The 13,356-nt window shown below is 33.5% G+C and overlaps 2 protein-coding genes across 7 annotated transcripts; one reads left to right on the top strand and one right to left on the bottom strand.

Annotated features, from left to right (window-relative positions):
- The first annotated feature begins 1,531 nt into the window (after nucleotides 1-1,531).
- LOC146951841 (inositol-pentakisphosphate 2-kinase-like) lies at nucleotides 1,532-5,554 on the top strand. Of its 5 annotated transcripts, none has more exons than XM_085755355.1 (8): nucleotides 1,532-1,854; nucleotides 1,980-2,081; nucleotides 2,811-3,020; nucleotides 3,306-3,453; nucleotides 3,859-3,899; nucleotides 4,060-4,170; nucleotides 4,335-4,931; nucleotides 5,214-5,554. In XM_085755355.1, exons 1-8 carry the CDS (start codon nucleotides 1,762-1,764, stop codon nucleotides 5,346-5,348), a joined length of 1,437 nt encoding a protein of 478 aa, XP_085611481.1. In that variant the 5' UTR covers nucleotides 1,532-1,761; the 3' UTR covers nucleotides 5,349-5,554. The 5 variants fall into 5 exon arrangements, with proteins under 5 accessions (XP_085611481.1, XP_085611473.1, XP_085611488.1 ...); XM_085755347.1 differs by having other exon boundaries at nucleotides 1,713-1,902; XM_085755362.1 differs by having other exon boundaries at nucleotides 1,816-1,854; nucleotides 2,787-3,020.
- Nucleotides 5,555-7,721: 2,167 nt separating this feature from the next.
- LOC146951840 (phosphatidylinositol/phosphatidylcholine transfer protein SFH8-like) lies at nucleotides 7,722-13,247 on the bottom strand. Of its 2 annotated transcripts, none has more exons than XM_085755333.1 (14): nucleotides 12,953-13,247; nucleotides 12,369-12,675; nucleotides 11,270-11,369; nucleotides 10,860-11,126; nucleotides 10,682-10,759; nucleotides 10,474-10,575; nucleotides 10,291-10,340; nucleotides 10,101-10,200; nucleotides 9,894-9,992; nucleotides 9,689-9,808; nucleotides 9,443-9,578; nucleotides 8,664-9,037; nucleotides 8,099-8,173; nucleotides 7,722-8,006 (listed from the first exon to the last, which is right to left on the bottom strand). In XM_085755333.1, exons 1-14 carry the CDS (start codon nucleotides 12,984-12,986, stop codon nucleotides 7,983-7,985), a joined length of 1,866 nt encoding a protein of 621 aa, XP_085611459.1. In that variant the 5' UTR covers nucleotides 12,987-13,247; the 3' UTR covers nucleotides 7,722-7,982. The 2 variants fall into 2 exon arrangements, with proteins under 2 accessions (XP_085611459.1, XP_085611465.1); XM_085755339.1 differs by having other exon boundaries at nucleotides 9,689-9,802.
- Nucleotides 13,248-13,356: the final 109 nt, after the last annotated feature.

Genomic DNA, 13,356 nt, shown 5'->3' with positions numbered 1-13,356 from the left:
GGTATTTCTATCTTCGATGAAACATAAAACACCAGACTTTCTTGTATATAAGAAAAAGGTATAAAAAAAAAAAGCATTTCCAAAAAATATTATTTTAATATTATTTTTTTGTTGACCAGTTATTTGATTTTTTTTTTCATAAGAAAGTATAGACAGAGTTTTTTTTCATTACTATTTCTGTATATGTAATTATTTAAATAATAATGAGATAATATATTAATAAAAACAAGGGAAAAGAAATATTTTTATAAACTTCAAATTTTACTTAAAAAATACCTCATGTTTTTTTTAATGGCCCTCATATGTTCTAATAATCACACAAATATGATTTATCCTCTTCTTTTCGAGGCCACAATTGTGATTTATGATGAACTTGTCGATTGAGCAACTTCAAAGGAATTTGTTCATGGGTCATGTTAACCGGTGCCCCGGAGCACTGGTTAAGGGAGCCAAAAGAAGAAAATTGTAAGTTAAAAAATATACCTTTTAAGCTTTTAATGCATTGATTTCGCAGCTTTCAATGCAAATATTACTATATTTGCTTCCTTAACCGGTGCCTCGAAGGCACTAGTTAACATTTCCATTTGTTCAAACCAATTAGAATTTATTTGATTTGACTAATATCATTGATTCCTCTTGGGCCATATCTAGAATTGTAGTTTTGTGATTTTTTTTACGGACTTCTCTGTTTGCTCAAAAGTCTCTCGAATTTATTGAATCATAACTCCGCACAAAATCTATTGGGAGATACAATCTGATTGATTTTTTTTAATCAGAAGTAACTTCCGACTAATGTATTTTAGAGGTTGAGCAATTCACTGAGTTCTTACAGCAATCATCATGTTATATAAGTTGGCCAAGCTCGCTTTGGCCCAACGAACCTAACTACATAAATAGGTTAGATATGACTGGAACACTTGTATTTGATAGGTTGGATAGACTCAAACACTTGTTTTGGAGTGCATTTTGTTAAAGAAAATTGTTGGTTAGGCACCAAACATTTGATCACAAGCACCCCAAAATGACGTGTTTACCTCCAACGACAGTTGACTACCGTTTGCTGTCTACGGTAGTTAATTGTCGTTCGTTATACGACGGTGGCAATTAAATGTCGTTCTAGACATGTTTGATATAACAAGCAGGTCACTTGTACTACACTATCCATTCACCAACTTTCCTCTATCTTCCACCCCTAACAAAAAAAGTTCAATTTCTTTTTTGCAAATATTTTCTCTCAAATCATTTTGTTGTTGGATTATAAGCGATAATTATTATTGAATTGGTGTGCTCCTTGTTGAATGGTGTTTCTGAGTTACAAGTGTTTAAACAGGCTGTTTTGTGACCTAGTTGTGCATTTAAATGCTACAAACTACATTTATCTCTAAAATTGATAGTTAACTTTCATAGGTGTCAACGGTAGTTAATTGTCACTGACGGTATTTTCCTCAATTTAAGTTGTCTGAGAGCAAATAATGGAGCTAAAGAGCAATTTTCTTTTGTTAAGCATATGACCCATCCCATTATGGACTTTATGCATAAATAAATCAGGCCAGACCAGCCCATTTCATTTTTTTTTTATCTTTTTAATTTATGAATTCACTTGTTTTTATTTAACCATTTAACCATAAAAACACTTTTTTTTTTTGAGACAAATAAAAACACTTATTTAACCTTCCTTAATGATCAAACACTTAATTAACCTAAAGTAAAACAAACAACCACAAGAAGTTGAAAACACGTTTTGTTACCAAAAAAGACAAAATGGAGTCCCTCTTAATTCAACACATAATAACACCATTGCATGCAGTCCATCTTAATCAAACAACACCTGATCACAGAGGAACACAACGCAAGGTATCATTGCCAACCACAACAATTTTGCTCTTATGTTTGAAACGCATGGTATCAATACTATTTTTGAGTTTGTAGTTAAACTGTTTGATGAAATGCCTGACAAAGATTTTCATGTGAAAAAACAGATGGAGTTGACTTTAACTGAAGAAGATGCAGCTCATTGGGTTTATAGAGGTGAAGGTGCTGCTAATATTGTTCTCTCTTACACTGGTTCCTCTCCTTCTTATGTAAGTTCTTTTTTTTGTTTTTTTTTGTTTTTGCTTGTAACTTAATTTTGCTTCAAAAAATGTTTTTTTTTAAGGTTAAGTTGTATTGTGTTAAGAATTTATTTGATCACACTAAACACTTGTTTTATGTTTCATGTTTGGATTGTAAAATTCATGTATGGTATGTTCAGTTTATTCCAATAGAATTTTGTATGATTGCTTATTGAATAAGTGCAAGCACGTTAGATCTATTTGGATTGACTTACTTGAACTTATCTACTGACAGAAGCACTTGTGATATTATTTGGAAAGGCTTACTGAAACAACTTATGATATGTCTATAAACTGTTTTCGGATTAATTCCGTAAGCTCTTCAGGGTTGCTTATAGTTACAATATATCAATTCTGTCAGTAGTTAGGAATTAGTTAAGAACCAATTAGGAGTTAGTTACTCAATTGGTTGATGCAGTTGAATTATATAAATTTAACAATTTATCATCTTTTGTGAATTTGATTCCCTTTGAGTCTAAATCTCTAACAAAGATTCCTTCCCTCTCCTGATGATCCCAGTAACTGAGACTTATGAAAATAGTTTATAGCTTATATGATATCCGTTTGACTTTATTTTTTCTTTTATTATGGAAATAGCTTATATGTAAGCACTTACATGATAAGTGATTGAGTTATAAGCATTTAATTAAGTTGTTTATCCAAACAATTAAACAGAATATCCAAATGTGTCTTACTTAGATTGGGAAAGTGATGCGCATTCGCAAGTCTCCAAGGAAGGAATCAGCGTTGCAAGGAGTGAGGAATACCATAGCTCTGACTCCACATGAACGGCTCATCTGGAAAAATGTACCTGAACTTATTTCCTCTTCAGATAAGGAAATTGCTGGGCAACTATATGTAGAGCATGTCATGAAGCCTTTGCTTGGTTCCAAATATGTTGATGCTGGGGTATGCAGTCGCCGTTTCATTCTTCTCCTGTTCTAGATCAATGTCTGAGACCTATTAATAGAAAAGTTCTTGTTTTTACTGTCATATTGAAAACCCATTAACCAAATGGCTGTTTTTATCATCACTCTGTGCTTACCTTGAGGAATACAAATCACCAATTTTTCTATTGATAAAAACGGCTTTTGTGAATTGCCCTATTTTTACGAATAAGAAGTAAAGATGTTGCATGAGTAGGTTCGTTCTGTATTATGATCTCTGACCTGTACCTGTTTTGGTACTTTCTAGACTCACATTTTGGTGACCAAGGAATTCCTTGAGACGGTTGAGAAGAATGTTACTAGTCAACGCCCTGCTGGGCGAGTTGATGTTTCAAGGGTTGATACACAATGTGATTTTAGTCTTCTCATGTCGGATCATTCAATCTTCCCTCAAGGTATGGTTTTGAGACATGTATCATTGTACTTGATTCTACTGTTTTTCGTTTGAATTGAATATCTAAATTCTAGCACAGTATTGTGTAGTATAGCACAGTATTGTGTAGTATACCTTGCTCAGAAATCATGAATTATATATGTGTGAGAAGTTAGTATTTAAACTTTAAACTACCTACACTGCTTGAATTACATTGCCTCCCGTTGGTTAAAATATGAACATTGGGTGAAATTTAATTTGATATTAATATTATACTAAGCTGCTTAATCTTTCATTCTGAATGCTGTCTCCGGTAGTATTTACCTAGTATGAACTAAACTGATCATTCATGTTTTTTTAACTACCATACATACACTAACTAGTCAGGTAATTTAAGTTATGTTGTAAGCTTCGTGTTTCATTTCAGGTAGTCAAGGATCTATCCCCAGCTTATCAGTTGAGATAAAGGTATGGTCTTCTCAATTATGTTATTGTGCTTTTTTTTTTTTTTCCTCCCATTAAAGAATATCATTAGTTTAAAATGAATATCTCTATTTCACCCTTCCCTCTTCCTCTTTGTCTTTGGCTTGATTTCAAAATTTTAACTTTTCCATTCATCAAAATGTAGCCTAAATGCGGATTTCTTCCTACTTCAAGATTCATATCTGAAGAAACTGCTATCAAGAGGAGGAAAACTCGATTCGAAATGCATCAAGCTCTGAAATTGCAACATGGAGAGGTACATCCTACAAAATTTAACTATAGATGGTGGTCATATATTGCATTTGTCTTAGCATCTAGCCTGAGCATTTTATCATTTGTCTTTTGACTGATGTATTAAAAGACAATATCCGTCATTTTTCTAGAACTAAGCCTATTAGAAACTTTTCAATATGTCTTCAGATTTCAGAGCGGAGTGTGTACAACCCACTCGATCTGTTCTCTGGATCCAAAGAAAGAATTCATAAAGCCATCAAAGATCTCTTTACTACTCCTCAAAACAATTTCCGTGTATTTTTAAATGGTTCTCTCATACTCGGAGGGCTTGGAGGTGGTGCTGAAAGTACAGATGCATCTATGGCTAAAGTACTTGAAGATGAACTTCAGCCGGTCATTCAAGCTGATGATGGCCAATGCACAGAGAACTTATTTACTCTTGTTACTGAAGCCGTGCAAAAATCAGGAGTCCTTGATAAGCTCCTTGAGGTTCAGAAGCTTGACAATATTGACATAGAAGGAGTAATTCATGCATATTACAACATTACTTCTCAACAGAGCATGGCGCGTAAAGAATTGGATGAAGAACAAGCAAAAAAATATGCCTCTTTGCATTCTGCATCACTGGAGGAAAGCTTGAGAATTGTAAAGGACTACCTGATAGCAGCAACTGCAAAAGACTGCAGTTTGATGATATGTTTTAGACCAAGGAAAGAGGAGGGTTCTGGATCTGCCTACGATACTGTATATCTTGAGTCAACTAAGCAAGCCTTTGATTTTAAGGTAAGCAGAAATTTCCAGTTATTATTATTGGTTTAAATTTTTGGTGTCTGGTGTTCCATACGAATATGTTCAGTTCATTTTTGGTTAGTAGGTCTTGACGGTTTTTATTAATTTCTTGTCTCTCCTTCAATCAATTTAACACTTGGATTTAGTGTGTTTTTATACGGTGTCAACTTTGTGTCAAAATATCATTGCCCTTATCTTTATCTACAAAAAAGTATTACCGTTATAATGCTTGTGAGATTAAATGTCTTAGTTCGGTTGCTACTTGATTTGTATTAGGTGCATTTTATTGACCTCGATTTAAAACGGTTGAATAAAGTGGAAGACTACCACAAGTTAGATAAGAAGATAGTGAACTGTTACAAAGAGATGAGCAAAATGGATCATGGAAGAAATGGAGATGCAAACTTATAGGGACCTGAAGTTGCATACTGAGACTTCATAGATTTCTTCCTTACAGAATGTTTTTGTGATAGTAGTTAAAATGTGAAGATTCAGCCTGCATAAATATTTTGCTTCACTACCCTCCTCACATGCTATTGGTCCCAACTATCAATTTTCTGTATACTGAGACTATCAGAATCCATCTTTTGCATAATTATTTTGTGTTTGTATTTGTATTTGTATTATCTTTCTATTCCTTCCATTATTTGTTTCCTCATATATGATAACTCATAAAATAACTTTTTTTTTTCTTTCTAAAACATTTACTGTTGGTGGTATTCTGCATGATGCATTGGAGGGTGGAAGCTTGTTCTGAGAGAGTAATATTTGAGTTTCCAATATTTTAATCAAGAGGCAACCGTTGATGTGAGATGTTTAGTTATACGCACTTAAGAGAAATGCCAACAAGTAACTTTATTTTGGAAAGTGAGTATCATCGAAACTTTAAAAGTAACTCTTTTTTTTAAATAAAACTTATCAACTGGGAAGTAAGGGCTTTGATCCATTTAGATGACGACTTTTCAGAAGGTCCCCCTATCCCAAAATTGTTTTAAGTTTAGCACGATTAACTGTAGAGTTCTTATGGAATGAGTTAACGAAGAGAAGAGGCATTTTGTTGGTATTAGTAGTACCAAACAATTCTTATAAGTCTTCATTCAACCATGTAATCTCATACCTACACAGTCTCAGGATCGCTCTCATTCCGATGTGATTCAGCTGCTAAGAGTTGCACATTGTCATGCGTTGTGCACCGACGATCACTCTCCGCCCTCATCAACATCGGGTGTTATAGTTACAATGACCGTTTTGATTGTGCATAACCAATGGGAAAAATATAAGGATCAAGGAGTAGGTGAAAAGTGTATACTATTATAATGCACGCACATGGCATATATATTAATATAACTTATTTTTATAAGATTATAGGACTGAAATTTGACTTGCCCTTTCCTGATTAGAAAATGTATACATAAAATATGACAGCTCAATAATGAAATAGTTGCTGGTTTTAACACAATTATGCGTGGTTGCCAACTTATTTGACACATACAATTTACAAAGACTTACAAGGACCAATAAGACAACCTCTTTGTCTCTTCTGTTAAAAACACTTGTTGTTAGGAACATGGTGAATTCTTTAATGCCAATGAAAAAAAGTAGGTATCAGCGACAGCACCCATAAGACAAAGTTGATCAAGGCACACGTTATATAAACATAATATCATATAGTCATATTTGTTTTCTATATGTTTCAGCATGACTTGCATTGTTGCTGGAAAAAGAGAAAAAAAAACTTGTATTTGATATTCTGTTTTTTTTTTTCCTTCATAATAAATTACATTCTTAGAGTATCGCATACGGGAATTGTGACTCATCATGTCTAAAATATTTACCTTGTTGATCAAAGTACTCTTCATGGCTATAAGAATTAATTAACGTGGATGGACATGTCAAAATTGATTTGGTGCACATGATGTTAGTATGATATGTGATACGAAAGTGTAGTTCAAGTTGAAGGGAAAAATCCTACCGGAGAGTTGTCAGACCGGTAATGTATGGTATGGAGTGTTGGGAACATGAAAATAAAGTAAGCGTAGCGAAGATGAGAATGTTGTGTTGGATGTATGGTGGGATAGAATCGGAAATGATACTATTAGAAAGAGAGGGGGATGAAATAATACTTATAGTAGAAAATTTAGTAAAAAAAATAAGCTCGAGTGGTTTGAGCATGTAGAACGAATACATGTTGATTCTATCGTAAGAAGAATATATCAGATGGATATATCAAAAAAGGTAGGGGAATACCTAAAAAAAACTATAAGAGAAATTATTAAGAAAAAAATAGATATTGATGAGTTGGATCCATAGAACATTATAGTGTAATTCTATGTAGCCGACCATACTTAATGAGACAAGGTTTAGTTGTTGTTTCCTGAACTTATCAAGAACAGACATGCACTTAAAAATCATGTGAGCTGACACAGCTTGTTCAACTCACTTTCCTTGTACAATCTAAATATCTCAAAAACTCCATCGTCGCGTTTATATTTGAACAAAATAGTTGATTTGGTCCTGAATGTCTTGTTGATCCTATCATATCCTATTCCTAAAGTATTAATCATTGAAACGTGATAACCATTTTAAGTTCTGAAAATTTAATGCATTAGTTGAAAAGTCCTATTGCACCCACTAAATTCCAACCAACCAATTTAGACCTTTGTAATGATTATCTTTCCGAATGAAATTTCTTCTAATAGCGTCCAACTTTAAGCACATGCCGTGTATAATACTAATAGTAACAAAGGCTTGGATGACAGAATATAAAAGTTCTAACAATGACTATGGATCAAACTTCACCTTAAAACTTTGATTGAACTTGATAAATGTCATGCAATAATTTACAATTCAACACTCACATCAACAATGTTAAAATTTAGAGAATGTAGCCATATACATAAATAGTTCCATGAATCACACAATAATTTTATATTGACAACGGACAAGCCAACATGAAGACAACTCTTGGGCAACACAAATATACAAGCAGAAAAGAAGTAGATCATCCATCACATTCGCGGAACAGCTTCGTTCTGTACAGTTATCTCAAAACCGGCAAAACTTCCTTTTCTGCTTTACAAAAAACAGATTGTATAGTTAAGACTTACCATGCAAGGCAGTATCAAGTATTTGGATACACGATGCAAATATCTTTGGTTTACCTCAAATTTTCTTCTTTCCTGACCGTCTATGTATGCCATAAGTTCCTCTTGTCTGATCAAAGCTTCGTATAAAGCCTGTTTAACAAACAGAAAACACTGGTCTTTATACATATACCAAATTTATCGAACAATTTAGAACTCAGCCAGTCTTTACTTTAAACGGTAAATTGTTAGCTGCCGAGGGATGGTTTAAGCAGTGAATAAATAGTGTAAAAAATATATTGTCGGACACAAAGTAAGCTCTTAAGTTTTTCTATGCATGTCTAACACAGTAATCTACCTACAGGTCAAGTGCATAAACTCAAGACTCAGAAGATATGCTTGCATTTAATGCTTAAGGTTCATCTAAATAAACTCGTTACATAGATGTGTTATAACTTGAAATTCACAATCAGAATATGATAACTGAGCAGATTATTGGTGGACAGGCCAATTCATTGGTAAATAACAGCACAGCATACAACATTTATCCTTGAAATTGAGAACTCATAAAACCGCAGGAATTGCAATTTATTTAGCTTGAAGCAATAGCGCAAGTTTAATTTATTAAGTGAAATAAAGTTACCTTCTTTGTAGTAATCAATTCAGCTTCCAATGCATCCACGCGATAAACAGCAGCATTCAGCAGCTCCTCTTTCTCACATGGCATTACATTAGGTTTTGACTGCAGCATTACAACCTTCTCTTCAAGCTCACAAAGGCGTTCCAAAGCTGATGGAGCAAGTTCTTCCTTTGTCGATATGGGAGCAGGTGACAGGGAACGAGATTCCTCCTTGATTGTTAGTTGGACACTGTCAGATTCATTGTCCTTTATTCTCTTAGTCATACGAAATGCTATTGAGCGAGCAAAAGTAAAAATGGCAACAAAGAAGCCAATTATAATAGCCCAGATATATACACGGTTTCCATCCGATCCTCCAGTCCTCGATAGATATTTTTCTGCAAGAAATAACAAATACCTTACAAACAAATATACTTTTCTTGGATGCCAATAATTAGTAAAACATCAATCTAAAACCCAATGCATAGGAATTTTTTTTATATTGATATAGTTGAAAACTTACAAATTCCTTATATTTTTACAACACAGAAAATTTTACTTTCTTACACGACTGATGCATAGTTTTGTTTTTTTTTCTTTAGATAGCGGGTAAATATACATCAATCAATTCAAATCTCTGGAAAACAAAATGAAGCTCAAAACATTTAAAGCATATTGTGATCATTTAATTCTTTGTTAAAACATGTATGTTGTATAAAACCATAACCACGTTCTAGTTGAATATTTCATATATTAATAATGGCACCATATCAAATTGAATAACTATCCATCAAGTGTCCAACCTGTTGAGCCATGTGAGTTTTTAGTTGAAACTTGTTTCTCCTTCCACGTAACATCTACAGTCTTGTCAACCATGGGAACATACTCGTCATACTCAGGTAAACCGGCAGAAAGACCAGCCCTACCAGCCAATCTTGCCTGGACAAACACCAAAATAGTTGTATTTAATTCATTGTAACATGTATGTATCTAATCTATCTTTTGTTTCTTCCATTTGCAACAACAATATCAATCTTATGGCCACTTACTTCTTCATGGACAGGAGTCAACCTAGGGTTTGTATAATTCCCACTTGCTTTGGGGGAAGTGATATCTTCAACTTCAGATCCTGATTCTCCTGTTGATGTATCACTACTTCTTATCTGCACCTAAATCCAAACAAAGTGCTTATCAGAGATATAAAAGACTAAAATTCTAATTATGAAGTATTTAAGATGGTATTAGAAAATATACCATTGGATAAGATGCCTTATCACATTCAATCACTGTCCCCTCATCATTAGAAATTGTTACTATCTGTCTAGAACATTGTATTTCACCATTGAGAACCATCTGCATACAAACAACTGTTATAGCTGAGTTACAGATGCATAGCAGAAGCAATGGCAAGACAACTGGTACATATTTAGGGAAAAAAAGAAGTCTAAAAAAAATGAAAACCTTCAAAATGTTTGGGTCTTGCCATGGCCCTTTATCAGACCTCATACAACCGCCTTGATCTATACAAGTACAAGTACCACCAAGAAACTCCGGCAGCTCACTGAAAAACCACACAGATAGTGAGAATGGCCAATTGATAATACAAGTTTATTGAGAAATAACACGATTCAGAACATTAATGCATAGTTACCTGACATCAATAATTTCAAACAACTTACTCTGGAACTTGTTTCCAAGAACCTAATCAAACATCGGAGTATTAATTAATCATATATATACATAGACTAGTCTGTCGATTACGAGAGATCATATTTGATTGAAATACTATGAAAATAAACAAATATAACTAGTAACTCAAATAATTAATACATACATTTATCTTTGAACTAGTTTTGGGGTCAAGAAATGTTTTCACTGTGTTCCAAAGAAGCTTGAAACCAGGACCAGCGTTGATTATAAACATTCGACATAATGTCTGCATTGAATCATTAACAGGTTAGAAGAGCGGATAGAACAATAAGTTTAGAAGCCATGAAGAATTGAAAAACTATAAAAAAAAAGTTATGATTAAAGCAACATACTTCTGGATAGTAGTCACCATCAATTTTCTGCAGTCGTTGGATGAGTTCCCGTGCAGTTTTTGTGAAGTTTTTGAAACCCTACAAAGCATAGGGAAGAATAATGCAAACCAATTATTGACTAAAGTTAAGTCAAAACAGTGCAAAAAAAAAAACTTTTCAAGCAAGACAGTAAACTTACCACGCCATGAACATCCAAAATGGTTGTACTTGAATCTATATGTCTCTTTGCGGCAATAGAACAAGCAGGAAACTTAACAGCAAATGTTTTCTCAAAACCCTGTACATGGTATTTTAAATACCTTTCCATGGTAGTTACTTGCATAAGCTTATTGGGATCAACTTTACCTAGCCTCTCAATATAAACAGGTCTTCCTTCCTTATCGACACCATGATAACCATGTGGATAATATTGTAGGACTTCGTCCAACTCACTGAACTCAAAATCCTAGATAGAAAGAGAGGAAACCGAATCAGGTATAATACGAACAACAAATTCAAGAAAACTAAAACGAATGATCAATTCAAACATGATCAACCAAAGAAAAACACAAAATAAAAGGTTGGGCGTATTCAGATTGGATGAATCACCTCCATAATTGTATCGGTACCATACTCTTTCCTCCATTGGATCATGTTAGCCCACATGAGCTTTGCCTTCTCAATATCAAATTTCCTCGCTTTCAAGAATCTGCAATAAAGTCAGCTAATTCAAATTTCCAATTATAATCCAAGGTGAACATGTGTGTAAAATCCTTGGTATAGATATGCAAAGATACCTTCTATCTACAGCATAAAATGTCATAATTTCTATATGTAGTTTGAAATATGAATGTTGTGATGACTCGTAGTAAGTAAATGAGTTAATCATCGATTTAGACCCATAATTATAGGATTTAAATTTCGTCCCTAAAATTATAAAAAAAAAAATCCAAAATGACCTCTAAGATAGAACATCCTCGACTACATTATTACCTCAAAGACAGTTTAAGGACTGAATTGAACAACCCAAAAGGATTAATACCCGTGTTGTCAATTGCAGATTGTGGAAAATAGCGGTTTGCTCAAATTCCGCTACGCAACAATGCTATAGTCACTATTTCACAATATTTTGTATTAAATAGCGTATCCATTATTCATTCAAATTCCGCTATGCAACAGCGTTATACCGCTGCTATTTAACAATACTAGATTAATCTAATTGAGAATTTACAATTTCATTGATTATTCTGCAAATTACTCAAAGCCTACAAATTCAAAAATTATATCAATGACCCACTTTAAGCAGAGGTATAACAAAAATCATTGACCTTGCATTTGCTATGATCATATAAGTAGCTACTAGAGAACCAAGGCAATCCATATACAACAAGAACACAACAACTAAGCCTTATCCCACTAAGTGGGGTCGCTTACATGGATCAAAATATGCCATAACGTTCTATCATAAATCATATTTTGGTCCAACTCATTAAGCTCTAAACTTTTCTTCCTTATTAAGTTCTCTTAAAAGTATTTCTAGGTCTTCCTCTGACACTAGTGATCTGACTGTCCTCATCTGGCTATGTTAGGCATCAACAGCCAACGTAAAACTTTATCGAATCTATCTGACATTGACCAAAATGGATACTACTACTATCTATCTTAAACATATAGTTAAATTAACAGACAATCAGTAGGGAGCAATAACCTCAATAACATATGATAATCATCATGTCTTGATGGCAACAAACAATCCGAAATAAGTGAATGTCTAAAAGCATCCACTGCTTGTAACTCCTTAACATCTCTAACATCTTCAATGGCAAGGGAATTACTCCGGCTAGCATTCTTTCTCCGGCTGCTTTTCTTCCTAAGAGAATGCCGGAATTTACTTGAAGCATTTATGACTTTCTTTTTCAAACTTCCATTTCTTGTTCTCCTATCATCTTCGGAATTCTCAAAATCTGATTTCCTCTGCTCTCTTCTTTCATCATTACCAGAAAAACCTTCAAAACCTGATCATCATCATCATCACAATTTTCAACAATCCAGAATTAAAAAACAAATAAATAAATAATTCAATACATTCTTTATTTATTGTGAAGAGTCTAATAAACGCTCAGAAGCGGGGAATTTGAGGTTCGAACCGGTGTCTGAGAGAATATTAAAGTAAATTGAGCTGATATAACCTCAATTGAAATTGTATATGAGTATTATATAAGATAATTGAATTGATAAAAAGAGGACTTCATAATTTCATAAATAGATTATATAAAAAAGAAGAATACTGACATGGACGAGCGAAGCGATCAAGAGGACCAGACATGTGGAGAATGGAATGGTAAACAAATATTGAAGAATTTGTGAAATAATGGAAGCATGAAAATAGAAAGAATGAAAGAAACTGAAAAACACAACAAAATTTAGAATATTTTCTTCTTCTTTTTTTTTAGATTAGATTAGATGGTAGTAGGTGTCGGCAGAAAAAAAAAAAAAAAAAAAGGAAATAGTTGGAATGAACGGAGAAGAGAAGAGAAGAGAAGAATGGTTTTTTTAGAAACGGTGAAAAGGAAATAATAAATGTCACAACGAAAACAAACTGTTAATGAATATTATTAAAGTCAGAAACGGTTGCTTCTTTCAGCTTGCCAAGGCCGCCACCATTTTTTGAATAGTTATGAGTATTATTAATAATT

This window comes from Medicago sativa, chromosome 1, assembly GCF_051527215.1.
Source record: "Medicago sativa cultivar Bolivia chromosome 1, Bolivia_mono, whole genome shotgun sequence".
In the NCBI taxonomy this organism is placed as follows: domain Eukaryota; kingdom Viridiplantae; phylum Streptophyta; class Magnoliopsida; order Fabales; family Fabaceae; genus Medicago; species Medicago sativa.
The sequence above is the reverse complement of the archived record's forward strand: the minus strand, read 5'-3'. Positions and strand labels throughout refer to the sequence as shown.

Excerpts from the sequence above, each read along its gene's own strand:
- LOC146951841 (XM_085755347.1), top strand. The coding sequence starts at position 1,762 with ATGGAGTCCCTCTTAATTCAACACATAATAACACCATTGCATGCAGTC. Across the intron at positions 1,903-1,979 it reads TCTTATGTTTGAAACGCATG|ATGGAGTTGACTTTAACTGA; the intron begins GTATCAATACTA and ends GTGAAAAAACAG. Across the intron at positions 3,021-3,305 it reads CCAAATATGTTGATGCTGGG|ACTCACATTTTGGTGACCAA; the intron begins GTATGCAGTCGC and ends GGTACTTTCTAG.
- LOC146951840 (XM_085755333.1), bottom strand. The coding sequence starts at position 12,986 with ATGTCTGGTCCTCTTGATCGCTTCGCTCGTCCAT. Across the intron at positions 11,127-11,269 it reads GTACCGATACAATTATGGAG|GATTTTGAGTTCAGTGAGTT; the intron begins GTGATTCATCCA and ends CTTTCTATCTAG. Across the intron at positions 8,174-8,663 it reads AATTGATTACTACAAAGAAG|GCTTTATACGAAGCTTTGAT; the intron begins GTAACTTTATTT and ends TTTGTTAAACAG.